This window comes from Pteropus medius, unplaced genomic scaffold (genome assembly GCF_902729225.1).
Source record: "Pteropus medius unplaced genomic scaffold, Ma_sr-lr_union100, whole genome shotgun sequence".
Classification (NCBI taxonomy): domain Eukaryota; kingdom Metazoa; phylum Chordata; class Mammalia; order Chiroptera; family Pteropodidae; genus Pteropus; species Pteropus medius.
This window is the reverse complement of record NW_024353906.1, coordinates 2,415,941-2,443,251: the sequence shown is the minus strand read 5'-3', so window position 1 is coordinate 2,443,251 and position 27,311 is coordinate 2,415,941. Positions and strand designations below refer to the sequence as shown.

At 39.9% G+C, this 27,311-nt stretch overlaps 1 protein-coding gene and 1 pseudogene across 2 annotated transcripts; one reads left to right on the top strand and one right to left on the bottom strand.

Annotated features, from left to right (window-relative positions):
- The first annotated feature begins 8,462 nt into the window (after nt 1–8,462).
- On the top strand, nt 8,463–12,867 carry CALCB (calcitonin related polypeptide beta). Of its 2 annotated transcripts, XM_039851488.1 has the most exons (5): nt 8,463–8,511; nt 9,603–9,697; nt 9,946–10,083; nt 12,066–12,250; nt 12,833–12,867. In XM_039851488.1, the coding sequence occupies exons 2-4, from the start codon at nt 9,612–9,614 to the stop codon at nt 12,223–12,225; spliced, it is 384 nt and encodes a 127-aa protein (XP_039707422.1). In that variant the 5' UTR covers nt 8,463–8,511; nt 9,603–9,611; the 3' UTR covers nt 12,226–12,250; nt 12,833–12,867. The 2 variants fall into 2 exon arrangements, with proteins under 2 accessions (XP_039707422.1, XP_039707421.1); XM_039851487.1 differs by lacking the exons at nt 12,066–12,250; nt 12,833–12,867 and adding an exon at nt 10,945–11,522.
- Nucleotides 12,868–26,271: 13,404 nt separating this feature from the next.
- Nucleotides 26,272–26,942, bottom strand: LOC120593606 (eukaryotic translation initiation factor 4E type 2-like; annotated as a pseudogene).
- Nucleotides 26,943–27,311: the final 369 nt, after the last annotated feature.

Genomic DNA, 27,311 nt, shown 5'->3' with positions numbered 1-27,311 from the left:
GGATTGAAAAAAAAAAACAAAACCCAAATTCCTTTTGGATATGGAGTGAGAGAGGATGAGACACTCAAGTGAAGCGGAATGTGACTTATTCAATACTCATCCAAACTTCTTCTTGGAAGCCTTCCTCTAGAGGTTAGAAAATTTAAAACATATCTCCTCAGGTCCTCTTGCAGTTAGAGTTCCACACAAAACTAAGTTCTGGCAATCAGAGGCCATTCATGGACACTTAGCAGGCAAAAGTGAACACTTTAAGATGATGCCTGTATGAAAGGAGAGTAGATATTCCGGGGCACCAGTCACCTGGAGTCAAAATTGCTATTGGTGAGCAGCAATGGACTTTCTATTAGAACATTTCCATGATGTAGTTGGTTTTTCCTGGCTCTGTTATTCCTGGCTGTATGACATCCAGACCCCATTCCCCGGCCTTAAAATAAATTCTGTAAGCTATTCAATACCCTGTAACAAATACTGTCCTGTTTATATTAGCTTAGAGGGTTCTCTCGAGGTAGGGAGCTGAAAACACCCATACACAAAAATAAGCCTGATACAATTATCTTCAACAATAAACAGAAGAAATTTCTCAGCAATTTCCTTGCCAAGATGCTAGGTTTGAGAAAATAGGGTCTGCTCAACAAGAAATAACAAATGGATTCATGAAAACTAATAAATCAGAATTAGGAGCCCTTCCCCTAACATCGACCTTCATGTAGCATTAATGAGTCTTCAGCAGCATGTCCTTGATATTTGCCTTTGAGCAGAGGGCTTCTGCGTTGGTTTGATTTATTGCAGCAAGAGACTAGAGGACACTGATTTTCCTGTTTGCCTATTGATGAAAGGGGCACTGAAGAAAACTGGTCCTAGGACTCAGGGACTGCCAAAGGGCTCTCTAGATACATTAAGAGATCTTAAGAATCAGGTGGGTGGGGGTAGCCAATGAGCTGACATAAGCATTTCATAGCCTGTTTGCTGACCTCGCACAACATATGAGTGGGAAACTTATTCCTGCCTATTTCTAGGGAGGTTCATCAAGCAGCGACGAACTCCAATAATATTATGAGCTATAGCAGATTGTTTTAGTGCCCTAGTGGTATTTTCCATTTCCATTCACACCTATAGCTTTCTACTGCAAGCATGTATAATGCTGTGCCTGGGAATTTTCTCTGGTCACAAAGCTTGGGCATGCAGGACTGGTGAGACGTGCTGAGGAGTTAGCACCTCTAGGAACACCCTTCCACTGATGAAGAACTGTAGTTAGTGGATAAATAAGTTATCATTGGTTACGTGGTATAATTCTGAAGTTTTCTCTCTCTAGTGTCCCAGATGGTCTCCAGCAGGATAAAGCCCCAGCTGCCTGCTACAGTAATCGGCTTACTATCATACTATGTAATAGTTATCCTCCCTTTCTTGTTTCACTTCCCTGCTCCCTTACTGGTGCAACTCTCAAATACATTATTTGTACCCAAATTCTTGTCTTAGGTTCTGCTTCTGAAGAAACCCAATGTAAGACAATCATTAACATTTACGTAATACTTAGTAGCTGTCATACACTTTTCTAAGCACTTTATATTCATTACTTATTCAATTCTTACAACAGCCCTATGAAATAAATAATATTATTATTCCTATTTTACAAAGGAGGATACAGAGCCATGGAAAGTTCAAGTGATTTGTCTATAGTCACATAGGTAATAAGTGTGAGAACTAGAATTTGAACATCAGGCAGTCTGGCTCCAGAATCTATGCATTTAACCGCTACTCTATACTGTAAATGGACTGTGATGTCCAATACAGTAGTCACTAGCTAAATATGGCTATTTATATTTAAGTTAATTAAAACTAAATTAAATTAAAAATTCAGCTCTTTGGTTGCACTAGCTATATTTTACGTGCTCAAGAGCCAGATGTAATTAGTAGCTATTGTATTGGGAACATTTCCATTATTGTAGAAAGTTCTATTGGACAGTTATGCAAAACTTTCTTTTAAACATATGATCTGTCTTAAAATTCCTTAACCACACAGAAACACACTTATACAGAAACATCCTCTGTATAGGACATAGTTGAGGGCCAGGAAAGGTAGAAAAATGTATTAGGGCTCTTTAACATTACTCTTTAGAGAGACACCCGGATCCTTCCCCTAACCCTCCTTATTTCTGAATTGCCTCAGCCAATTCTATTGTTTATACTTCTATTGTTTTCCTGATGACATCGAATTAGCAGGTGAAAATTCAGATAGACTGGGCCTCAAGCTAAAGGCAGATAGATTAACAGCGACCAGAAGAAACCGTCAAAAATGAAAAATATGATCCTGAGGTCCAGACTATGAGGATCTTATGATCAACTGAGTATGAATAACTAATACATTAATATGAATATAGAAGAACTGAAAACGATAGACCAAGAGCTCAAATCAAAGTACAGCGGTTGGGTTCAGCAGGCATGGCGGGTAAACAGCCCAGCCAGCTCAGGCCCTTACTCAGGACACAGCATTGTGACTGATGTTCTTTGGATGATGGCTGTGAGTCATCCAGAGAAGGTTAAGAGGAGAATGTCATATGTTTTAAAAATGGTTTCCAACCAAAATGGCTTTTAAAAAGGTGTATTTTCCATTTTAAATACGTTTTGTTTATCTGGGAATTTGCCTTAGCGAAACCTCTCATTTTTCTGAGAGTGCTGAATTCAGGAGATTTTACTCTAATTAGCTTTACAAGAAAGTTTTATTTCTATTTCTTTTGCAGCGTGGAACAATGCTCTCAGACAGAGAGGAGAGTCAATTTGGGTCCTGGGAGTCTGAGCCAAGAGAGAATTTTAATCATCTCAGAGGAACCCAACCTGAGTAATTCCTTGACGTCATTCACTGAGTCTGTCCATCTCTTAGAGTGACCAGCTTGGGTCTGGGCCACCACGCTTTGCTCATTCTCTGGCAGGCGCAGACAACTCTAAAAATATTCTCTGGAAGGGACTTCTGTGGGTTAGATGTTAGCATCTCGTTTCTCCTGGGTTTGAAGAAAGAAGCCTTCAGAAAGGTGGCCTGTGCGAATTAGCTGAGGTCAAGTGCCCAGTGCACTGAGTATAACTCGAGGGCTCTGAAAAGATAGTCTGTATCTCCAATCCTTTAGCCAGTCTTCTTCACTGTTTTAGCAGAAGGAAAAGCAGTGTAAAGACATACATTTATACTACAAACTAGAGTAGAGCAGGGAAAGCCATCAAGAAGCAAAGGTCCCACACAAACTCAAGAATTTGAGCAACTGGTTGCCTCTGTTGGTGGAGTTACAGGATGGACTGAGAATTGGAGTGATTGCAAGCTTTTAAAAGGAATAGTTAAACCCAAGATTTCCTCCTAAATTCTACACAGTAGACAAGACTAGAGGATTACCATATGAATGGTTGAACTGTCAGCCTTCTTCCTTACTCAGGGGCTTATACTCAGCCCCAACCCCCACCCTATGACCCACACAGGAGATTGGAAAGACTCCTCTTAGGGCAAAGAGAAGCCAAGAGAAAAGACTTAAAGCTACTTGTGGTTTATGGTCTCCCCAATAAAATGACAAGGTTGTTTTCCATTTAACAGTCTATATTTAGGCTCATCAGTGGACTACTCTGCCATTCCCATCTTCTGATTAGCTCTTTATTACCTCCCTCTTAAATAAAAATTAGCCATGGAGATCTAGAAATTTAAAGATAGTCTCTAATTTGAGAAGAACAAAACAAATAACCTATGTTTAACAGTCTCAGAGAGCTAGGAGAAGATGTTGCACCCATTAAATAAAAACAGGAGCGTGTACAAAATAACATAGAATTATAAAGAGGCTCTTGGAAATTAAAAACATGATCAAAAGAATTAAAAAGCAATGTAAAATTGAAAACAAAAAAACTCTCAGGAAGTTGAACAAAGGAGAGAGAGAGAGGAGAGAGAGAGAGAGAGAGAGAGAGGGGTGAAATTATCAAAGAAATAAAGCAAGAAAGTTTCCTCGAAGTGAAGGACATGAAGTTTCAGATTGCAAGTATTCTATCAGTACTTAGAACAATAAATAAGAATAGTCCAACTAATGCATCTATCATATTTTAAAATGCTGACAAAAAGTTTCTGAAAGAGGAGAGGGAGAGAAAGAGACAGAGATCCTATACCAAGTAAAGAATAAATGGAAATGGATTTCTCAACAATCATACTGGAAATAGAAGACAATGGAGAATACTTTTAAAATTCTGAGTGAAAATGATTTCCAATCTAGAATTTTATTTCTAAAAAATCTATTGTATAATGGTGAATTTGTTTCACCAAAGTGAGAGAGTAAACCAAAAATGAACAAATAGGGCATAGAAAAAGGAATAAATCAGTGATGGAAAGAAAGAAAATTAAACAAATGAAAAGAGAAGGAATTACTAACAAAAAAAATGAAACAAATGCATCAGTAAATGTAATTAAAGTATAATCTATGCCTCAGTTGGGGGTAATATTTACATGGTCTTCATGATATAAACCTTGAATATCTATTTAACAAATAGATGATATTACTATATTGAGAAGATGTGAGTAGGACAGAGATATGTTTATTTGGGCAGAAGGTAATATTCGAGGGCTCTTGTTAAAGACGTTATTACAATATAAGCATTATGAGGGTTCCCCCCACACACAGTGAACTGATAGTGCCTAGAACAATCCCCCACACATAGTAGGTCCTCAATAAGTATTTGTTAAATTAACGAAACTTGCCCTAAGGAATAATTCTCTTAGGAAATTTGTAAAGAAAACAGAGTCAGTTACAGCAAATAAAAATAAACTTAAAAAGTTATAATACCTAGAATCTGTTTCAAAAAATTTAAGACTATCATTTTCAAAATTTAAAAGTAATTACATAAAATAGTTAAACCCAGCATCAAAATATTTGAGACGATTTAAAAGAGAAAGATACATCTGAGATGGTATTCTCTGTAAATCCTTATGCTAGATTGATTGGGGATGCCTTGAAGCTCAGAACAATTTCAGGGAAATCAAAATGTGATTTTCTCGGTTTAGAAAGCTAATTATTTTATTTACTTTTTCTTCCATTCCCTCACTAATATAATACAAGAATGGGATGAGGAAAATTGCTTTGCTTTTCAAATTGCTGGAGAAGGGAAGAGAAACCCTCAGTACTTCCTCTCACATTAGATTCCAGAAAGTTTTCACTAGGACACGGATTCCTTTTGTTAAAAAAAAAAGAAAAGAAGAAAGAGAAAGAGAAGAAGGAAGCGAAGAAGGAAGGGAAGGAAGGAGGAGAGGTGGAGGAGGAGAGAGGAGGAGGTGGGAGGAGGAGGAGGAGGAGGAGGAGGAGGAGGAGAAAAGGAAAGAAAGATGCATCTCTGGATCAAGATCTGCTTTTCCATCTAATTGATCTAAATTGGATCTGCAGCCCAACTCAACTTGGCTGAGAATTTACTGCTGACTCTTACTGTAATGAAACCATAGAACTGTTCATTCATGCATCATCTTGCACACTTCTCCTTCACCCAACATTTGCTGTGCACCTACTATGTGCCAGATACTGTGCAAAGACACTAGAGGAGAAAGAAGATTAAGTCAAATAATTCTGGGTGCTCGGAGCTGAAATAGCCGGTCCTATCAGAACATCAAGAAGATATTCAAAGCAAGAAACCAGGGATATTCGTGTTAAGCTAGGTTTCTAGGTCAGGTGCGCATTCTTTGCTGTCAGACGGCAGGATTCTTGTCTCCATGGCCTTTAGAGAAACTTGAGCCAACTTCACCCCAGGCAGGAGCTCTGCGCCGGATTGTGGGCCACCCAGCGCACGTCTTTGGAGCTGATGGCACAGCTAGGGATTGTGCCCTCGCTCTGTGGCAGCACGGCTGTAGGTCCCAACACTTTAGAAAAGTCCTGGTGACAGACAGAGTCTCTGGAGAGACTCCTCAGCCCAAGGGTTCAAAGTTCCTCCCAAATTCATTCGTGGCCTCCCTCTGGAGAGGTCAAACCGAAACCGAAGTCCTCCAGCACTCCCAGCGGGCTTTCCCGACTCTGGGAGCCTCTGAGGATTTCGTCAAGGCTAGGGAGCCTGGGGCGCTAGGGCATGGGGCCTTCCAGACATTCTTTCCCACTCTATTCTTCCCCCGCCCCCTACGATCCCCAGCTACATTTCAGTATCCCCAGAGCCCAGTGCAGAGTGGTGTGGCCCGGAGCTCCTGGAGCGGGCTGCACCCTCTGCCAGACCTAGACACAGTGGCAGAGGTCCCGGAAGAGGCGTGCAGAGGGCAGTGATATTAGTTAGGGAAGTGCCTTTTAGCTGTGCCTTTCCATTCAGCAGCTCCTTTCCATGGTCGGAACTGGGGAGAGGGACGCAGAAGTGTCCCTCCATATTTGCAGGGCTTTGAGAGGAAAGACCTCCTAGTGAAGGCTGCTTCGGTGTTCCTAGTTGCATCCAAAAGCGAGTCTAATACTCTGGGAGCAGAAAGACTTTCTCACTATTATAGATAAACCCCTTAGAGAGCAGTGCTTTCACATATGGGGTTGTGAAGGTCCTGGGAGTCCTCCTGTGCCGCTTCGCGTTTGCCACAGCCCGCAGCCAAGTTCTACGTGTCGCACAGCGTTCCCGGGGGATGGGTATGGGCGACTCCGGCCCATGCAGCCTCTGAGCACTGTCTGCTAGGGTTGCAGGTCCAGCAAGAGTCACCCGAGTTGGCGTCGGGATTCTTTTAAGGGTGTTATCTCCAGTTTCTATTGCCTAGGTGCTGGAGGGTAACCTGTCTTTGAATAGCAAGCAGGGCCTTGCCAACAGAAAATGAGACCCGGAGGGCCTAGATAGACACCCTCGATCTCTTTTCTGACCTGCACAAGCGATATGCACCAGCTGTAGGGATCCCACAGCTGGCTTCGCCCTCTGCCATGCACCCTTTCGGCGAGGCTCAGGAGCAGCCGGTGGGCGAATTTGGGTCACAGCCACCACACCGCGCCGATCTAGCCTGAGGCCCAGAGAGTGGTGGCGCTTCCTCTCTTCTCCCCTACTGCCTCTACCCTCCAGCCCACTCTACACACCTTCAGCCCAAGCTGGGATCTTTTCCCGCCGCCCAGGTGTCGCGAGCTCCGATAGCATGGACTCGAGAACCAGGCTTTCCTTAAGAAAAAAGAGAGAGGCTGAATCCGTGCGCATGGCTGTGCGTGTGTCTATGTGCGTGTTTGGGGGACACTGTATACCCCTGTGCATATAAAACGTGCCTCTCTCTGAAAGCACAAACTCCCCCTTGCTTGCAGCTCTGGACGAAGTAGGGTAGATGCGCGCGCTCATTTGCAAATAACGGGCGAGGGCCTGTCTGTTGCAGTGAGTACTGGCTTATCTGTCTGGGGCGGAGGGAAGGGGTTGTCCTTTTGTGAATGCGAAAGGCAGAGCAATATGGCTGGGATCCAGGTATGTGAGTGTGGGACTTGGGCCAAGAGAGAAGCGCGCACTCGCCATTCTGTAGCTTCTAGTGGTGCATGTACGAGAGTCCGAAGGCTTCCCTCTGGGCTTGCAGCACTCGCTCTCCTTGGTGGGTAGGCGCGGGACCCCAGTCCACTCAGTCATTAAGCGCCTCAGGGGAAGTGAGGCCGGGGTGTGGGGTGAGACCAGTAGAGACCCGGGTACAGGCTGCGCCGCCCAGCAGCTTGGCAAACAAACTAGAGGCACGCGGCAGCTGTGTAAACTAGCTCCGGAGCAGCAGTGGAGGGTCTCGGGCGGGGGCCGGGTGGGGAGGGGTGGGAGGGATGCTAAACCCTTAGTCGAGGATTCGGGGATACTAGAGGCTTGCCTAGCCTCTGTGCAGGCAGTGCCAGCTTAATTCTCTCCCTAGTCCTCTCATCCACTCGCATCCGTCCCAGAGGAGTGAGGCGAATGAGGTTTGGCTGCCAGACTGGAAGCAAAACTTCTTTACCGGGCCCAGGGAGCCAGAAGGCAATGGAGATGGGAGCAAAAGAAAGGGAGGATACCTCAAGAGTACCCCATCTTTCAGTGTCCCTCTCCCCCACTATCCCTCTCCTTTGCTGTGGGCTGTTTCAGGAGAGATCCCTTTAGAACCCAGGACTACTGATTAACCTCACGAGAGTCCAGGTGGCCGGGCAGGGGTTCAGGCGTGGCAGGAGAGGTTGGAGCCCAGAGTTCAGGCGCCAAAAAAATGAGAGATGCTCTGGCCCCTCACTTTTTTAGTTACACCAAACTCTCCCCGACTTGTCCCACTTTCTGGGCGTCGAAAGCTCTCCATTCCCCTCCCAGCCCTCACGATCTCCAAGCAATGACCTCATTGCAAACAACAGTCTGAGATGATGGCTCCCTCCCTAGTGGACCGGTGCGGGTAGCCGGAGCAATGACGCAATCGGAGCTGGGTTGGTCCTGGCCACTTTGGATTGGCCGCGCGGGCTCGTGGGGACCCCCCTCCTCCCACTATCAATGGAATAAGAGCCGAGAGCTCCGCAGGGAAGACGCCCACAGCAGGCGTTGTGTCCATCGGGGGACCGGCTACTAGAGTTCTCCTGCACCTCAAGTCGCCAGGTGAGGAATTTCCCACTCTATGACTCTGGTAACTTGCTTCTGGATTAGTTCATCCAGTTTGCTCATTTGCCTACCTGCCTGCCTGCCTTTCCTTTGCCTCTCACGACCATCTCGGCCCACCTACAGCCAGGTGCTCTTAGCTCTCTGTCCCGCTGGGGAGAAGGCGGGCGGCGGTTGGGGCTGTCAGTGCATTTTCTTCTAACTAGCACCAGTGGAACCCCAAGCATCTCCAAGGCTTTGCCTGGGCTCTGGAAGTTCCGCGAACCCAGATCCGTGAGTCTATGGCCCCGGCGCTGGTGCCCGTCGGCGTGCAAAATCCTGCTCGAGTTTGGTCTGGGAATGCCCTGTGCGCTCCATGTCCTCAGGGATCACGTTTGGTTCCCGGGACGGTTCTCTTAGCCTTCCTCTCTGGGGTTCCCAGCCCACGAGCATCTCTGGGGCATTGGCGTGGACCTGAGGCATTGCAGTTAGCCGACTACAACAGTGGGCTCACCTCGGGGTGCTGGCGCCTAGTACCTGCGGCTAAACTGCGCTCCAGCAAGCAGAGACCTGAGACCCCATTTACTGGCACGTTAAAAATTTCCCCAAATTCAAATCCACAGACTGAGAGATAAGTACTGCTTTTCCAATTTACCTTTCTTGCTTGCCTCTCCCCTGCATTAGTGGTAAGTTTAGCCACGGGAAGGTGCTCCTAGATTAAATTCTCAGTCCCTGAGAAGACAGGAGCAAATGAGAGAGCAGTTACAGCAGGATGGGTCCGCGCCGGGTTTCTGCCTAGGGCAAAAGGTGTGGGTTTGTGTGCATGTGCACGTTGTGGCTTCTCTCAGGCTTTTCGCAGAACGGAAACAGAATCTCCCCACCCTTACCCCAGGACATTTGTTTCCCCGCAACCACGCCATCCACCGCAATGTATCTTTTGAGATTCACAGCAGCCCATCTGGCAAATGAACCTAACCTAGGCATGAGGAGGTGGGGGTAATTAGCCTGAGGTCACAAGGCAAATTTGGCAGAGGCAAGACTGGAACCTAGGTCTGTACGTTCCAGGCCGTGCTTGCTCTGAGTCCAGCGGTAACATCGTTCTCCCTTTACAGAGAGGCATCATGGGCTTCTGGAAGTCCTCTCTCTTCTTGGCTTTCAGCACCTTGATCCTGTGCCAGGCAGGCGGCCTCCAGGCGGCACCATTTAGGTGAGACGGCCTGAAGCTACTACAGCATTCCGCTTCCACTGCCCCTTGGATCGAGCAGTTCTGTGCCTCTGAAGTCACAGCAGAGAGGCTCCCAGTGAATCAACACCCTAAGGTGGACACTGGCCTGGAGCCTTGTCTGCTGGGAATGGGGAGGGAAGGGCGCATCCTCAAGGGAAGTCACAGAGAGCAGGAAGCCTGAGCAGGGTGGTAGGGACTCAGAGCCTGGATTGTTTGCTTCACCTCCCTAGGTCGTCTTTGGAGAGCCTCCCAGACCCTGCTGCACTCAGTGAGAAGGAAGGGCGCCTCCTACTGGCTGCACTGGTGAATGCCTATGTACAGAGGAAGACCAATGAGCTGGACCAAGAGCAGGAGACAGAGGGCTCCAGGTAAGGCTCCTTAGCCACCCTGGCATATCCAGGAGGACATATCCTAGAGAGATAGGATAATGAACATCTGGCCAGGAGTCTAGCAGGCTGTCGTTGTTCACCAGGCCCTGGAGCCCAGCCATTCTCAGGCTCCATGGAAGACTGAGGTCCAATGGCAGCTGGAGAGACTGTGGTTAGGCACATCAGAAAGATCCATTTCAGAAAGCTGTTAGGAAATGAAATGAGGAGGTATGGTCTTGTCCTACCGGGGAGACCTCCAGCATTGAATGAAATAATACCGGTAAGTGTGAAGGCAGCAGATAGACCTAGTATATCTCAGGATGTTTTAAAAATTTAAGCTGCGTGTGTTGTTTTCTGCAAGGAGCCTTTATTGTACATTTGCAAGATAAACGCGAAGGCCTTACAGAGAGGGTGGCTCAGGTAGAGCAGTCCCTGAGGTAGGTCTGGGGCCTTTAGATGTGTAGGATCTGTGGAGATGTGCATGTTGTCACGGGGCTGGAGAGAGCACCCTTGCCCAGCCCCTCCTCCCTGTGCATCCTGAGCTTGGAGCCCACAGCAGCCCCTGCTGTGGCCCTGCCACTGCCTGGCGGAGGCACAGGCTGCACCTGCATCTGCCCTGGCAACCTCTCAGCAGAGCACGAAGGACTGAGCAGCATGACGAAGGCCAGCAAAAGTCACCCCTTCCCCACACCGCCCTGATTCAGCATGCCTCTGAGTTCTAATGGAGGATGTGTGAGCCGCCCTCTTGTCTGCCCCTCCTGCCCTGGCTCTAAGGATTCTTTGCTGATATAACCTTCCGCATGACTGCCTCCAAAGGTAGACCTGGTGCATGGTATTGTCTGGCATGTCTTTTCCCTGCAGCCTGGACATCTCCAGAGCTAAGCGGTGCAGTAATCTGAGTACCTGCGTGCTGAGCACATACTCGAAGGACCTGAGCAACTTTCATACGTTCTCTGGCATCCGCTTCGGGGCTGAAACACCTGGCAAGAAAAGGGATATAGCCAGCAGCTTGGAGAGGAAACCCTACCCCCACTTTGGGGTGCCCCAGGATGCCAACTGAACTCTTTTCACTCCCTCCTGATTTCCTTTCTTGCTCCCATTGATGAATTTAATGCATGCAGATTTCGCTCTGATTGCTCTTCAAGCTGGTATTGGTAGCTTTGCTTATGATAGAGAATGTTGGGAACCTCAGGATGGGAGGAGAGAGAACAGGACTTATGGACCAGGTTAGAGATAAGAGAGAGTGAAGGAAGCTTCTTGAGATTCCAGAGGATTTCATGGCAGAGCCCTCTAATTCCTGCTTCATCCCTCATGCCTCATCCTTGATGAATAAACATATTTTCTAAAAGGATTTGCGCTGTAGTGGTCATTACCGTGGTTGCTGTCCAAGGCTTGAGAGTACCCAGGGCTTGTGTTTAAAAATAGCCTTAGCCTCAGGGAAGCTGGATGCAGGGCTTGGTGAGTGGTCCTTGGGAACCAGCTCAAGCACCAGGAGCAGGTGTGCTGAGGAGCAGGTAAGCACTGCTGGAAAAGGATTCTGCAAACTCTGTTCTCTGAGCCTCTTCCAGGTAAGAATTCAGGGAATTTTCATTTTCTTATGGTAAGCGATTTTATTGGTGCTCATGGCTGGGGTGTGGCTTCTCTACTCTTGTATGTTTTGGGGTGGGGCTGGGCCTTTGCAGAGCAACCTTCCTGGTCCCAAAGGTATTATATGTAAGGGATGATAAATGCAGGGTTTCAGTACATGCCCCATGCTTTGGAATGGGGTTTTTTTTTCATGAAGGTCTTTGGGCAGGGCTCCTAGCAAAGCCTGCCAGGCCATTTCTCCTAACAGCTTTGGTAATTGCATTTAGGAGAAACACTTATTCTTAAGTGGTATGTCAAAGAGCTACAATTTCCTTTACGAAGGTCCCATGGGGTAGGCTCCTGCCCCCAGCCTCTCACTGACAAGACTTCTCTTCTTTCTCCATCCTGCAAATCAGCATCACTGCCCAGAAGAGAACCTGCAACACTGCCACCTGTGTGACTCATCGGCTGGCAGACTTGCTGAGCAGATCTGGGGGTGTGGTGAAGAGCAACTTCGTGCCCACCAACGTGGGCTCCGAAACCTTTGGCCGTCGCCGCAGAGAACTTCAGGCCTGAGCCACTAAATCACTCTAGGAAGAAGGTGACTGCCCTCATACTGGTGGATGGGAGGGGAAGGGATTGGGAGGTTACCATCTACAGTTTGAAACCCACTGGACTTGGGAGGTTCTTCAGGTCCTTCTCTCCAATTGCATTCTCTTCCTGAAGTAGTGAGTTCCTTCTATGACTCAGCTTGAAATCAGAAGACTAAGACAGGCTGCAGAGATGCAATGTCATCTCTCTGAGAAATGAAACAAAACAAACAAAAATGCTTGCTGGATTCAGAAAGAGAGGGCTTTGCAAACCTAAGCCAGGGACAGTCTTCATTAATGAACCCAGAAAGCCCTCAACCCTTGATCATAGTTCACAGGTTCAGTCCATAGGGCTGTAATTATAATACTACTGCTAACGTTAATAGTGACTGTTGAATTGTTTTGATTATCATTTGCTTTAAAAGCCTACTTACATCTCATATCTGTCATTTGTAAATACTGTTTGGTTAAAGAAGCATTTCTGTAAATTCACATTCTTTTCAATAATAATTGTGATTATTCCCTTCTTGTCCTTCTTATTCTCCTCTTTCTCCTCCTTCTTCTTTCTCTTATTATTATTTTTTAAATTTCAGGTTACCGTGAAGCTGAACTCACCGCTGCTATTAATTTCTGTTGACAACCACTTGGTGAGAAGGTCTCATGGAAGACATACATGTTTGCATCCTAATAGATACCGAAAAACAAAGCACCTTTGTCATGCGAAACGAATGAAATTGAATGCAAAATAAGCTAAATCCATATTTGTTATGCATCTTTTTTATATTAGATTTTCTGTGCAGTAAATGCGATGGCATCTCTCATTAGCTTATTCGGTAGCAAATTGGTTCTTTGAGAGTTATCCTGTGATCATGGCAGCTTTGCCAAACCACAGGGCGACATGCCTCTTGTGGTCTCTGGGGTCACAGTGATGCTATGTCTTGTTGTCTAAGAACATGATTGTATAATTTGTTTAAGGAAATGTCAATATTGCGCCATTTGTGAACTTCATCAAGATTAAAAACGTATTTTGGATACATGTGTTTCAAGATCATGGTAGTTTATTTCAATCTGTTTTTCTATGTAATAATAATAATAGTTGACATTTTTTGAGTGCTTCATGCAGGCCTGACAATGTTCTAAGTTAGTGTTTTACACCTATGAATACATTTAATCTTCATGACAACTTTATGGAGTAGATACTGTTATTATTTCCACTCTACATTTGAGGAAACAGAGGCACAGAGAAGTGAAGTCCAAGGTCACACAGATAGATGGTAGCAGACTCGGGTATTGGTTTCCAGAGCTTACAGTCGAAACTACTGTACTTCATACTTCTCAATGATGGCTCCTGATGTTTTCCAGAGACCTGTGAGCCATTCTTTGACAAATGGACAAATTTAAATATATAAACAACGCAGCCTTTATATAGTAAAATGAATCTCTTCTACCCATTGCTAGGTGCTATTGGCTGAATGTTTGTGTCCCCTGCCCCCAAATTTATACATCGAAACTTGACACCAAAGTGATGGTATTAGGAGGCGGGGACTTTGGGAGGTGATGAGGTCGTAAGGGTATCCCCTCACCAATGAGATTAGTGCCTTTAAAAATGAGCCCCCAGAGAATTTCCTTGCTCCTCACAGTGAGAAGACTGCTGTGAATGAGAAAGTGGGCTCCTTAGCAGACAAGGAGTTTGCTGGCGCCTTGATCTTGGACTTCCCAGCCTTGAGAACTGTGATAAATATTTATCGTTTATAAGCTACCCAGTCTGTGGTATTTTTTTATAGTAGCCCAAATGGAGTAAGATGTGTACTTGGCTTCAACAATGATCTATTTATGACTAATATTATTACATCTATGAACCATTTATTCCCCCCGCTACTTATTACATCAACATATCTGTAAATATTTCCCCATGTATCTCTAAATGGGAAGTACTCTTTAAACATAATCACAATCCCATTTAACAACTAAAATAAATTAACAGTAAATTCTTAGTTCTTTAATATCTCACATCTAGTCATGGTTCAGATTCCTCAGTTATATATATGTATAACATACAAACGTGTTATATGTGTACACATATACATATATGTTATACATGTATAACATACATATGCATATATAAAATACATACAAAATCAGAGCTCGAATTAAGTCTTCACATTGATATGTTTTAAGACTCTTCTAAACTAGAGGTTCCCCTTCCGTTTTTTTTTTCCTCCTGCTATTTATTTGTTGGAGAAACTAGGTTCTTTGTCCAGACTTTCCCACATTCTGAATTTTGGTGACTATATCCCTGTGGTGAGGTTTATCATGTTCCTTTATCTTCTATAATTCTTGTGAACCAGATCTAGAGTAAGCGAGGGGAAAGAGAAGTAGGAGATGAGGTCAGAGAAGTAATGCTGAGGACAGATCACAGAGGGCTTTGTAGGGTATAGGAAAGACTGGCTTTCTGTCAGTCAAGTTCTAGTCAGTAAAACAAAAAACATCAGTAATTTTAACAGACACAATAATTTAAGAAATAGAGTAGAGTGCAGAAAAGGCAAAAGAGAACAAGAGGTAATGCAGAGTTAGAAGGTAAAGAAAGCAGCTGCCATCCATCAGCTAGGGGAACAAGGGAAGAGGTGGAATTATTAGATCTAGAAACTTGGGAAGCATTCTCAGACCACCAAGAAGGGGATCTTCGAGAGGGTGCAACAGGCTCTTCTAAAAGTGTGTCAAAACAAAACAAAATTGGAAACTGGACTCAACTTCCTGGCCAAAGTAAAGAAATTCTGTGGATGCTGATAGAGACAAAAATCAAAATAGGAAAGAACAAGTTTCTTTTTCTTCATGCCTTCTTATCTCTATTTTAGGACTCCCATTTGGCAGAGCCTAGTGGAGATGCACTTGACCAACGAAAATGTGGTTTGCAGAGTCCCAGCCCCAGTGTCTTTTTTTTAAACACATAATTTTAAATTTGCATAGAGAAAATTCAATTTTTTGTGTGTATATTGTTTTATGAGTTTTAATAAATACATTGAGTCATGTCATCGTCACCACAATAAAGGTACAAAACAGGTTCATCCCTCTCCAGAAGTCTCTAATTCTTCTCCTTTGTAGTCAATTGCCCCCTCAAACCTTATACCCTGGTAGTAACTGTTATTTTCTCCATTCCTATAGTTTTTTAAAATATAATTATCTGTTTAAATTGAGATATAGTTGACATATAACATTGTATTAGTTTTAGTTGTATAGCATAATAATTAGATATATGTTTATATTACAAAATGATTACCACGATAAGTTTGGCTAACAACCATCATCACATACAGCAGTTACACAATTTTTTTTTTGTAATGAAAACTTTTAAGATCTACTTTCTTAGCAACTTTAAAGTGTATAACACAGTACTGTTAACTCTAGTCACCAAGCTGTACATTACATCCCCAGGACTTATTCACCTTATAACTTAAATTTGCACCCTTTGATCACCTTCACCCACTTTGCCCCTGCCTTTTGCAATCACCAATTTGTTCTCTGTTTCTATGAGTCTGTTTTTTTGCTTTTTGTTTTGATTCCACATATAAGTGATATCATACAGTATTTGTCTTTCTCTGCTTGGTTTATTTCACTTAGCATAATGTCCTCAAGGTCCATCTGTGTGGTAACAAATTGTAGGATTTCCTTCTTTTTTTATGGTGAATAATAGTCATATGTACATGTATATATAGAAGTTAACACAGGGAAAAACCTTGAAAGCATTCTATATATATGTATATATATATATTTTCATCAATGGACACTTAGATTGTTTTCATGTCTTAGATATTGTAAATGATGTTGCAAGGAACATGGGGTACAGATATCTTTTTGAGTTAGTGATTTCATTTCCTTCCGATAAATACCCAGAAGTGGAATTGCTAGATCATGTGGTAGTTTTGTCTTTTGTTTTTTTGAGAAAGCTCAGTGTTTTTCATAATGGCTAAACCAGCTTACATTTCCACTAGTAGTAAACAAGAGATCCCTTTTCTCTATGTCCTTGCCAACATTTGTTAGTTCTTGTCTTTTTGATAAGAGACATTCTAAAAGGTGTGAGGTATTATGTCATTGTGGTTTTGACTTGCATTTTCCCTGATAATTAGTTATGTTGAATTAGCACCTTTTCATGTACCTGTTGGCCATTCGTATGTCTTCTTTGGCAAATGTCTATTCAGATTCTCTGGATGTAGTTTTGCCTCTCCAGAATGTCATACAAATGAAATGTGTGTAGTTTTGAGTCTGACTTCTTTTACTTAGTATAATGCATTTGAGATTATCCATGTCACATGTATGAATAGTTTCTTTTTATTGCTGGGCAGTATTACATTGTAGGGATGTACTACATTACAGGGATGTTTTAATCCATTTATCTGTTGAAGGGCACTTGGATTGTTTCCAGTTGTCAGCATTTATGAATAGAGCTGCTATAAACTTTTGAGTATAAATTTTTGTGTGACAATAAGTGTAGTAGGCTTAAAAATCGGGGTCCCCAAAAAGCTATGTCCGTGTCCTGATCCGTGGAACCTGTGAATGTTACCTTATTGAGAAAAAGGGTCTTTGCCAGTGTAATTAAGTTAAGGATTTTAAAATGAAACCATTCTGGATTATCCAAGTGGGTTTTAAATCCAATGATATGTTCTTATAAGAGATGTACAGAGAAGATACACACAGAGGAAAAGGTGATGTGAAGACAGGTAGAGAAAGTCACAAGTTACTGTCAGAAACTAGAACAGGCATGAAGTGGATTCTCCCTTCGGTCTCTGGAGTGAGTACAGTTCTGCTGTCATCTAGATTTTGGACTTCTGGCCTCCAGAACGAATAAATTTCTGTTGTTTTAAGCCACTAAGTTTCTGGTAATTCGTTATGGCATTACTAAGGAAACTAATACAATAAATTTTCATTTCTTTGGAGTGAGATTGCTGAGTCATTTGGAGTGAGATTGCTGAGTCACTTGGCAAGTGTATATTTTTTCCCTTAAAAAGTCTTTTTTTTTTTTACAGTTACCTTCTAATCTTTGTCCATATACATTTACATTTTTGATAATTGCTACCAAATAGTCTATATGTAATAATATATATTCTGCTTATTAATGCATTTAATATAAAAACATATTTGCATTGCATGAGTAAATAGAGTAGAAAACTAATTACAGAAACTTTGAAAAATCAAGATATGAACAAATATTTTGATAAGATTAATTTGACCTCAATAATTTGTTTTTATTGCCTTCCTTTTATATGCATATTTTATACAGTTCTATACTATACATATTATGTTATACATTTTAATAAAGACTTTTTTAAGAGCGGTTTTAGGTTTACAACAAAATTGAGAGGAAGGGACAGACATTTCTCATATACCCTCTGCCTCCACACATGCATAGCTTCCCCCGTTATTAACATCACTCACCAGAATGGTTTATTTATTTATTTATTTTTACCAAGGATGAACCTACATTGACACATCAATAATCTCTCAAAGGCCATAGTTTACCATAGCGTTCACTCTTGGCGTTGTACATTTTATGAGTTAGGGCAAAGTATAATAACAGATATCTGTCATTATAATATCTTATAAAGTATTTCACTGCCGTAAAACTCTTCTGTGCTCTGCCTGTTTGTCACCACACCCCCTCCCCACTGGCAACCTCCGATCTTTTTATTGTTTCCGCGGTTTTACCTTTTCCAGAATGTCATATAGTTGGAGTCATATAGTATGTAGCCTTCTCAGATTGGTTTCTTTCACTTAGCAATGTGCACATAAGGTTCCTTCATTTTTTTTCATGGCTTGATGATTTGTTTCTTTTTTGATGAATAATATTCCATTATCTGAATGTACTGTAGTTTAACCATTCACCTACTGAAGAACATCTCGGTTGCTTCCAAGTGCAGTAATTATGAATAAAGCTGCTACAAACATCTGTGTGCAGGTTTTTGTGTGGACATAAGTTTTCAGCTCCTTTGGGTAAATACCAAGGAATGTGATTGCTGGATCGTATGGTAAAGGCATGTTTCGTTTTGTAAGAAACTATCACACAATCTTCCAAAGCAACTGGTACCATTTTGCATTGTTGTTTCACATTCTTGCCAGTGTTTAGTTTGTTGTGTTCTGGAGTTTTAACTTTCTAATAGGTGTGTAGTAGTATCTCATTGTTGTTTTAATTTGTATTTCTCTGATGGCTTATGATGTGGATCATCTTTTTATATTTATTTATCATCCGAGTATCTTTTTTGGTGAGGTGTCGATTAAAGTCTTTGACTTATTTTTTAAGTTTTAAGAATTCTTTGTGTATTTCGTAGTATAGTTCTTTACCAGATGTGCCTTTTGCAAATATTTTCTCCCAGTGTGTGGCTTGTCTTCTAATTCTCTTGACATTGTCTTTTAATTCTCTTGACATTGTCTTTTGCAGAGCAAAGGTTTTAATTTTAATGAAATTTAGCTTATCAATTATTTCTTTCATGGATCATGTCTTTGGTGTTGTATCTAAAAAGGCATTACCCAAGGTATTACCCAAGGTATCTAGATTTTCTCCTATGTTATCTTCTAGGAGTTTTATAGTGCTGTTTTTACATTTAGGTCTATGATCCATTTTTGAGTTAATTTTTGTGAAAGGTTTGTGTCTAGATTCATTTTTTTGCATATGGATGTCCAGTTGTTCCAGCACCAATTGTTGAAGAGACTATCTTTACTCCATTGTATTGCCTTTGCTCCTTTGTCATAGATCAGTCAACTGTGTTTATGGAAGTTTATTTCTGGGCTCTCTGTTTTAGTTCATTGATCTATTTATCTAGTCTTTCATTAATACCACACTGTATTTATTTCAAGAATACCACACTGTAAAGCTACTATAGGTTTATACAGTCTTTGTTTAATTAAAAATATTTTTAAAATTATAGTTGACATATACTATTATATTAGTTTCAGGGGTACAACATAGTGATTCAAAATTTGTATACCTTACAAAGTGATCACCATAATAAGTCTAGTAACCATCTGTCACTGTACATAGTTATTATGATATTATTGATTCTCTTCCCTATGCTATACATTATATACTTATGACTTATTTTATAACTGGAAATTTGTACTTTTTAATTCTCTCCCCCTGTCCCACCTAACACTCCACACCTTGCCCCCTTCCTTGTGGCAACCATCAGTTTGTTCTCTGTCTCTATGAGTTCGTTTCTATTTTATTTTATTTTATTTTATTTTTTTCATTTGTTTTGCTTTTTAGATTTCATATATAAGTCAAATCATATGGTATTTGTCTTTGTCTAACTTATTTCACTTAACATAATACTCTCTTGGTCCATCTACATTGTTGCAAATGGCAACAATGTAGATTTGGCAAGATTTCATATAGTAAGTGACAAAATCGAATAGTGTCAGTTCTCCAACTATATTCTTCTTCAAAATTTTGTTGGCTATCTTGGATCTTTTGCCTCTTTGTGCAGGTTTTGTGTGCAGAATAACTTTAGAATAAGTTTGTCAATATCCATAAAATATTTTGCTAGGATTTTGATTTCTATTGCATCGAATCTATAGATGAATTTGGGAAGTACTAACATTTGACAATATTGAGTCATGAACACAAACTCACTTTTCATTTATTTGGTTCTTTTTTTATTTCATTCATCAGTTTTGTAGTTTTCCTCATATAGATCTTGTATATATTTTGTTAGGTTTATATCTATGTGTTTCATTTGGGGGGATGCTAATGTAAATAATATTGTGTTTTTAATTTCAAATTCCACTTGTTCCTTGTTGGTATTTAGGGAAGCAATTGGCATTTGTATATTAACCTTGTATCCTGCAACCTTGCTATAATTGCTCATAATTTCCAATTTTTGCAAATCTTTTAGATTTTCTGCATAGACAACCAAGCTTTCTCTGCCAATCTGTATACTTTTTATTTAATTTTCTTACCTTATTGCATTAGCAAAGGAGTCCAGCAAAATATTGAACCTCATCTTAGTGGGACAGCTTCAGGTTTTTTTGTGGGAAAGTTTCAAGTATGCTATTAGCTGTAGGATTTCTGTTGATAGTCTATCAAGTTGAGAAAGTTTCCCTCTATTTCTAGTTTACTGAAAGTTTTTTTTTTAATTGTAAATGGGTGTTGTTTTTTGTTAAATGCTTTCTCTGCACCTATTAAAATAATCGTGTGATTTTTCTTTTTTATTCTGTTTTTGCCATGAATTATATAATTGATTTTCAAATGTTAAGCCATCCTTGAATACCTAGAATAAATCCCACTTGATCATATTATATAATTCTTTCCATATTTTTTTTGGATTCTACTTGCTAATATTTTGTTGAGGATTTTTGCATCTATGTTCATGAGAAATTTTGGTCTGTATTTTCTTTTCTTGTAGTGTCTTTGGTTTTGCTAGTAGGGTAATGCTGGCCTCATAGAATAAGTTAGAAAGTATTCCCTCTTCTATTCTCAAAAAGAAAGAGTAAGGAATTGGTATAATTTCTTCCTTAAATGTTTGGTAGAACTCTTCTGGGTCTGGCACTTTCTGTTTTGGATGGTCAGTCATTATTGATTCAATTTATTTAATAGATCTGGGCCTATTCAGATCCTCTATTGCATGTGTTTTGGCAGATTGTGTCTTTCAAAATATTAGTCCCTTTTATCTAGGTTATCAAATTTGTGGGCATAGAGTTGTTCAGAGTATTCTTTTATTATCCTTTTAATGTCCACAGGATCTGTAGTGATGTTGCTTTTTCCATTTCTGATATAAGTAATTGATGTCCTTTCTAAAGAATCAGCTTTTGGTTTTATTGATTTTCTTTATTAATTTCCTGTGTTCAATTTATTGATTTATGGTCTAATTCTTAATATTTCTTTTCTTCTAATTAATTTGTATTTTATTTGTTTTTTTCCAAGTTTCCTAAAGAAGCAACTTAGATTATTGATTTTAGGTCTTCCTTCTTTACTAATATTTGCATTTACTGCTTTAAATTTTCCTCTAATACTGCTTTCACTGCATCCCGCAAATTTTGAAAATTTTCGTTTAGTTTATAATATTTTAAAATTTCTCTTGCAATTTCTTCTTTGACCCATGAGTTATTTAGAAGTGTGCTGTTTAATTTCCACATAGTTTTAGATTTTCCAATTCTCGTTTTGTTGATTCCTAGTTTAATTTCATTGTGGTCTGAGAGCAGACACTGTACGATTTTTATTCTTTTAAATTCATTAAGGTTTGTTAAAAGGCCCAGAATATGGTCTATCTTGGGGGATGTTCCATGTGGGCTTGAGAAGAATGAGATTCTCCTATTGTTGAATGAAAGATCTATAGATGTCCATTATATTCAGTTGATTGATAGTATTATTGAGTTAAACTATGTTTTCACTGACTTTCTGCCTGCTGGATCTGTCCATTTCTAACAGGGTGTGTTAAAGTCTTCAGTTATGATAGTGGGTTTGTCTATTTCCCTTTGCAGTTCTATCAGCTTTGCTTCACATATTTTGATGCTCTGTTGTTAGGCGTATAGAAGTTAGGGAATGTTATGTCTTCTTGGAAAAATGACACTTTTATCATTTTGTAGAGCCTTTCTTTATCCCTGAAAATCTTCCTAGGTTTGAAGTCTGTTCTGTCTGAAACTAATATAGTTTCCCCTGCTTTTTTTTTTTTCGATTAGTGTTATCAAGGTATATATTTTCTCCATCCATTTACTTTTCATCTGTATCTGTTTTTATATTTAAAGTAGGCTTCTTATAGACAACATATAGTTGGGTCTTGTTTTTTGATCCAGTCTGATAATTCATGTCTTTTAATTGTTGTATTCAGACTTTACATTACAAGTAATTATTAATATAATTGGATTAATATCTACCATGCTAATTACAGCCAGTATATATTTAACTTCATGAGAAACTGCCAAACTGTTTTCTGTATCATTTGCATTTGCATTCCCACCACACAGGTACGAGAGTTCTAGTAACTTCACTAATGTATATATAGTAGTATATCATTGTGGTTTTAATTTAAATTTCCCTAATTACTGATGATATTGAGCATATTTTCCTGTGCTTATTTACCATCTGTTTATCCCTTTTGCTGGAGCATCTGTTCAAATCTTTTGGTCATTTACAGTGGGTTGCTTGCTTTATTATTGTTAAATTTTGAGAGTTCTTTACATACTGTAAATGCAAGATTATTATCAGATATGTAATATCTAACAACGTTTTCCCCAAACTGTAGATTGCCTTTTCATTTCCTTAGCAGGATTTTTCACAGAGCAAAAGTTTATTTTACTGAAGTCCAGTTTATCATTTTAAAAATGAATTGTGCTTTGCTGTCATAGCTAAGACCTCTTTGCCTAACCCACAGTCTCAAGGGCACAGTCACTTTATACCTTCTCCTAAAATTTTTGTGGGTTTATGTTTTACATTTAGATCTATGATCTGTTATTTTTGTATAAGGTGAGTGGTGTAGGCTGAGGTTAATTTCTTTGCATATAGATGTCCAATTTTTCCAGTATCATTTGTTGAAAAGACTATTATTTCACCATTTAATTGCCTTTGCACCTTAGTCAAAAATCAATTGATCACATTTGTGCATACAGATTTCTGGATGCTCAATTCGTCTCATTGATTGATGTGGCTATCCTTTTGTCAGTACCATACTGTCTTGATATACTTAAACACACTGCAGTTAAAGTAAGTCTGGAAATCAGGGAATGTGGTTCTCTCGACATTGTTAATGCTTTTCCAAAATGATTTTGGCTATTCTAGACACCATCTTTTCCCATATAGTTTATTTATTTATTTACTGGATGAAGTTGAGCAAGGCAATACATTTTTCTTTATTCTTTTTTTCTATCTTTTTCTCAGGCTGGATAATTACAATGGATCTATCTTCAAATTTGATGTTTTTTTCTTTTACCTGCTCAAAATTGATGTTGAGCCTTTCTGACGAAATTTTTATTTCTGTTATTGTACTTTTCAACTCTACAATTTCTTGACTTCCTTTAAAATAATTTTCATCTTATTGATATTCTATGTTTGGTGGGACATCATTCTCATACTTTCCATAAGTTATTTAGATATGGTTTCCTTTAGTTATTTAAATATATATAAAATAGCTGACAGAATTTTTGTCTAATATGTCCAGTATTTGGGCTTCTTTAGGAACAGTTTCTATCGACAGTCTTCCTTTTGTGTATAGACTATTATTTCTTGTTTCTTTGCATGTTTCATAATTTTTTTGAAAACTAGACATTTTAAATAATATAATGTGGCATCTTTGGAAATTACCAACCAAGTCCAGGAATTATAATTGTTGCTTTTTATTGTAGTTGTTGGTTGTTTGCTTAGTGACTTCTCTGAACTAAAATTTTAAAGTCTGTATTTTTTGTTATGTGGCCACTAAAGTCTCTGCTTGGTTAGCTTAGTGAGCTAATGATTGAACAAATATTTCCTTAATGTCTAGGATCAATAAGTCTCTCAATCTTTGCCAAGGGGCACTCTAAGCATGTTGGGACATACCTGCAATATTTGGTCAAGTAGTTGACAACTCTGCTATAGTTTTGACTTCTTGCCTTCAGAGAGCCTCAAGGTCAGTGAGAGGTGAGAGCTCAGGACCTTCTCAGGATTTTCTGAAGCATGTACACAGCTCCTTGTATATATGTGGCCTGTAGGTTCCCAGAAATATGTTAGAGCTTTTCAAATTTCCTAGAGACATCACATTCCCCCAGATTTTCATTTAAATATTTTTGATTAGTCTATTATTTACTCCAAGTGTTATCCGTCACTTCAGGCATTTGTGAATTCAAGTAATTGCCTGTAGTTGTTTTCAAAATATGTCCCTTGGGGAAGAGGCTTTTTGTACTGGGCAAGTTCCATGTCAGATCAAAGAAGACAGCATTGAAAATGGGGTCTTCCAAAGAATAACTAATGATAATATTCTGGAAATAAGGCTTTGAAAGAAGGCCACGCTCATTTGCTCCTTCCAGTAGCAGCTAGGTTAATGGTTTTTACCATAAAGGTAGCCTGTTAGTATTCGAAGCTACCACATGGCATGGGACTAAGGTGAATTAATATACCACAAAGCTCACTGTTATTTTTGCAGTTCAGCTGTTTCTGTTGAATAATTGCTTCCTGGATTTCAGCAAGCCTTTGGTTCATTGCTAAAGTTTTGAAAAAGTAAATTTTGACAATTTTTGTTATTTCTCTCATTGCTTTTATGGAGGATGGAATTTTTTGAAGCCCTTACCATTTTTACTGAAATAATTTCTTTTGGATTCATTTATGAAGGACGTTTTTATTGGAAATAAGATTATGGGTTGACAGTTTTTCTTTTAGCATTTTAAAAATGTTATTCTACTTCCTTCTGGTTTCCATGTTTTTTCCCCCTCTCCTGGTTGAAATACGCATTTCTTTGAACCTTTGTTCCTTTATACGTAATGCATGTTTTTCTCTGGCTGTTTTCAAAATTTTTTCTTTAAGTTTTATTTTATACCGTTCAATTATTATGTGTTTAGGCATAATTTTCTTTGATTCTTTTTCTCTGGTTGAGGTTCTCTGAGCTTATTGAATCTGTAAATCTATGTTTTCCATCAACTTTGAGAAGCTATTAGTCATTAATTTTTCTGTGCCCATATTTTCCTTTTTTATTAGGTCTCCAGTAACGAACGTTAGGCCTTTTAATATTGTCTCGCAATTTCATTCTAATTTTGAAGTTTTGTTTCTTTATGTTCTTCAGGCTATATAATTTTATTGACTTATCTTTAAATTTAATCATTCTTTTCTGTCATCAACATTCTTTTATTGATCCTACTCAGAGAAAATTTTTGTTTCAGATATTGTATTTTTCAATTTTAAAATTTCTGCTTTTATCTTTAAATAGATTTTATTTCTTTGTTAACAATAGCTATCTTTCCATTGATTAAAAGAGCATTCACTATTACCTCATAGACTATGCTGTTCATGGGTTTGTGTTTGTGGAATTTACGTTACCTTTGGACAAAGCATCAAGAGACAAGAGAGAGAGAAAAAAGAAATTCCTCACATCCCTTTTGGCACTCAGAGACCCCCTTTTATAGTTCTTTTTGTCAAAGATATAGGTTTTAATTGCCTGCACTGCTGCCATCACCATGGCAGTGCAGCTGGTACTGGAACTGGGCCAGAAGGAAAAAAAAAAAAGAAGAAACAATGGTGATTCTAGATTGAAGGGCTCCTCTTCTTGTACTTCTGGCCAGGAAGAGGGAGATTCTCTCAGGGTTTTGTTCTGTGCCCACGGCATAGTTCCATTAGTAAAACCACACTTAGGTTAGATTTAGAAGATAAAAGAGAAAATCAAACAAACCAGGAAACTTACTGGAATTTTGTCATTCTTTTTCCATCTTTAGTACACATGCTATTATTTGTTTTCAAGAGTCCTCAGTAGATCCTTTTTGTATTTTGTCTAGATGTTTTCACTGTAATCAGTGTGAGAGACCAGTTGTAGTGGGCTTACTTCACCTAGGTCAGCACATTTATTTACCAGAATACAATTAAGATAGAATATTATACTAATAATTTTAATACTTAAAATTATATAAGGTTTCAAATAAGTCAGAATTCAAAGAAGAAAACATAATGGATAATTTAAAATATTTAGGAATAAATGATAATAAAAATACCTCACATCAGAATTCAGAAGTGTAGTGAAAATGGTGTTTATAAAACTTTATAGCCATAGATAATAATGTTAAAAAATAAAATTGGGTAAAATTAATGAGTTAAATTTTATTTATTTATTTATTTATTTATTTATTTATTTATTTATTTATTTATATATTTTAGTGTAGCTCCATTTATTAAATGATCTCATTTGTTGTTGTGGCCACAGTGTGTCAGCCTGTTATTAAAACATAAAATGTTCTTCAATTCCTCTTAAAACATAAAATGTTCTTCAATGTTCAAAGATCCAGGACAGAAGGATCTTCCAGGTAGCACGCCAACAGAACAAGAGACTCTGATGATGCCAGTTTCAATGGTGGTGCCATCCAGAGAGGGAGAGAGTCATGGCACATTCAACCGCAGCTTCCAGAGATTTTGGAAAAGGAGTTTTTGGGAGCCCAGGCTGCCTGGCATTTTGATGCTGTCACTGTGGGTTTTGTATTCCAAAATGGTGTTGGGAGGTAGGTTAAGCACTCGCCGAAGCGTATCCTGGATTCGGGCTGTGGTGGCTTGGTCGCTGGCAGTCTTATTCCATGTGGAAAGAATGTTTTCCTGAAACTGGACGGAGACCACAGCCCCAAAGATATCCCCCACAACCATGAACTGCTCCAACATGGCCAGGATGAGATTCTCGTAGCAACGGGAGTCCAAGCCCTTTTTTAGCCAAGTATTCCGCTTGCCACCATTTTTATTTGCATCATCCTCCCACATGGTTTTAATTCCTCCTTTGAAGAGATAGAAGTTGCTGTGGCCTATCAGGTCCCCAGGACGTACCATTTGGCTGTCAGGTGCCCGGGACATACCACAGTGGCAAAAGCGCCCATCAGTTTAATAGTCTGCTTGTAGCTCTGTGAGCTGGTGGGACCGGCGGGGGCTTCTCCTGGAGTGCCAGAAAGTGTAGTTGTACTGTAGGGGATGCTTTGCTGGTCCAGGGACAACAGCCTTCCTCTTGATGCTGCTCTGACTCTTGTCTCGTTCCATTTTTTCCTTCTCACCATCTTTCTATGTGCCTTTTTCTTCCTTCTGATCATGGCCCCGCTGTCTTCATCTTTCAATGCGTCGAACTTGTTCATCCTCTTGTCATCACCCTAATGAGCTCAATTTTAAATTGAACACCTAAACTGAGGTGTTTAATTTTAGAAATTAGGAAAAGAAAAGTAGAGAAAACCCAAAGAATGCGAAAAGGCGATAATAAAGGTTACAAACAGAAAAGATGAAGATATAACAAAAAGGATCGACAAAGCCAAAAGTTTGTTCTTTGAAAAGGCTAATGAAGTTGACAAATTCTAGTGAGACTGAGCAATAAAAAAAAGCAGACACAAATAATATCGAGAATAAAAAAGAGGACATACCTGTAGATATAGCAGAGATGAAGTGATAGT

Coding starts and splice junctions, on each gene's coding strand:
- CALCB (XM_039851487.1), top strand. CDS start 9,612: ATGGGCTTCTGGAAGTCCTCTCTCTTCTTGGCTTTCAGCACCTTGATC. Junction 9,698..9,945: donor CTCCAGGCGGCACCATTTAG/GTGAGACGGCCT, acceptor TCACCTCCCTAG/GTCGTCTTTGGAGAGCCTCC. Junction 10,084..10,944: donor CAGGAGACAGAGGGCTCCAG/GTAAGGCTCCTT, acceptor TTTTCCCTGCAG/CCTGGACATCTCCAGAGCTA.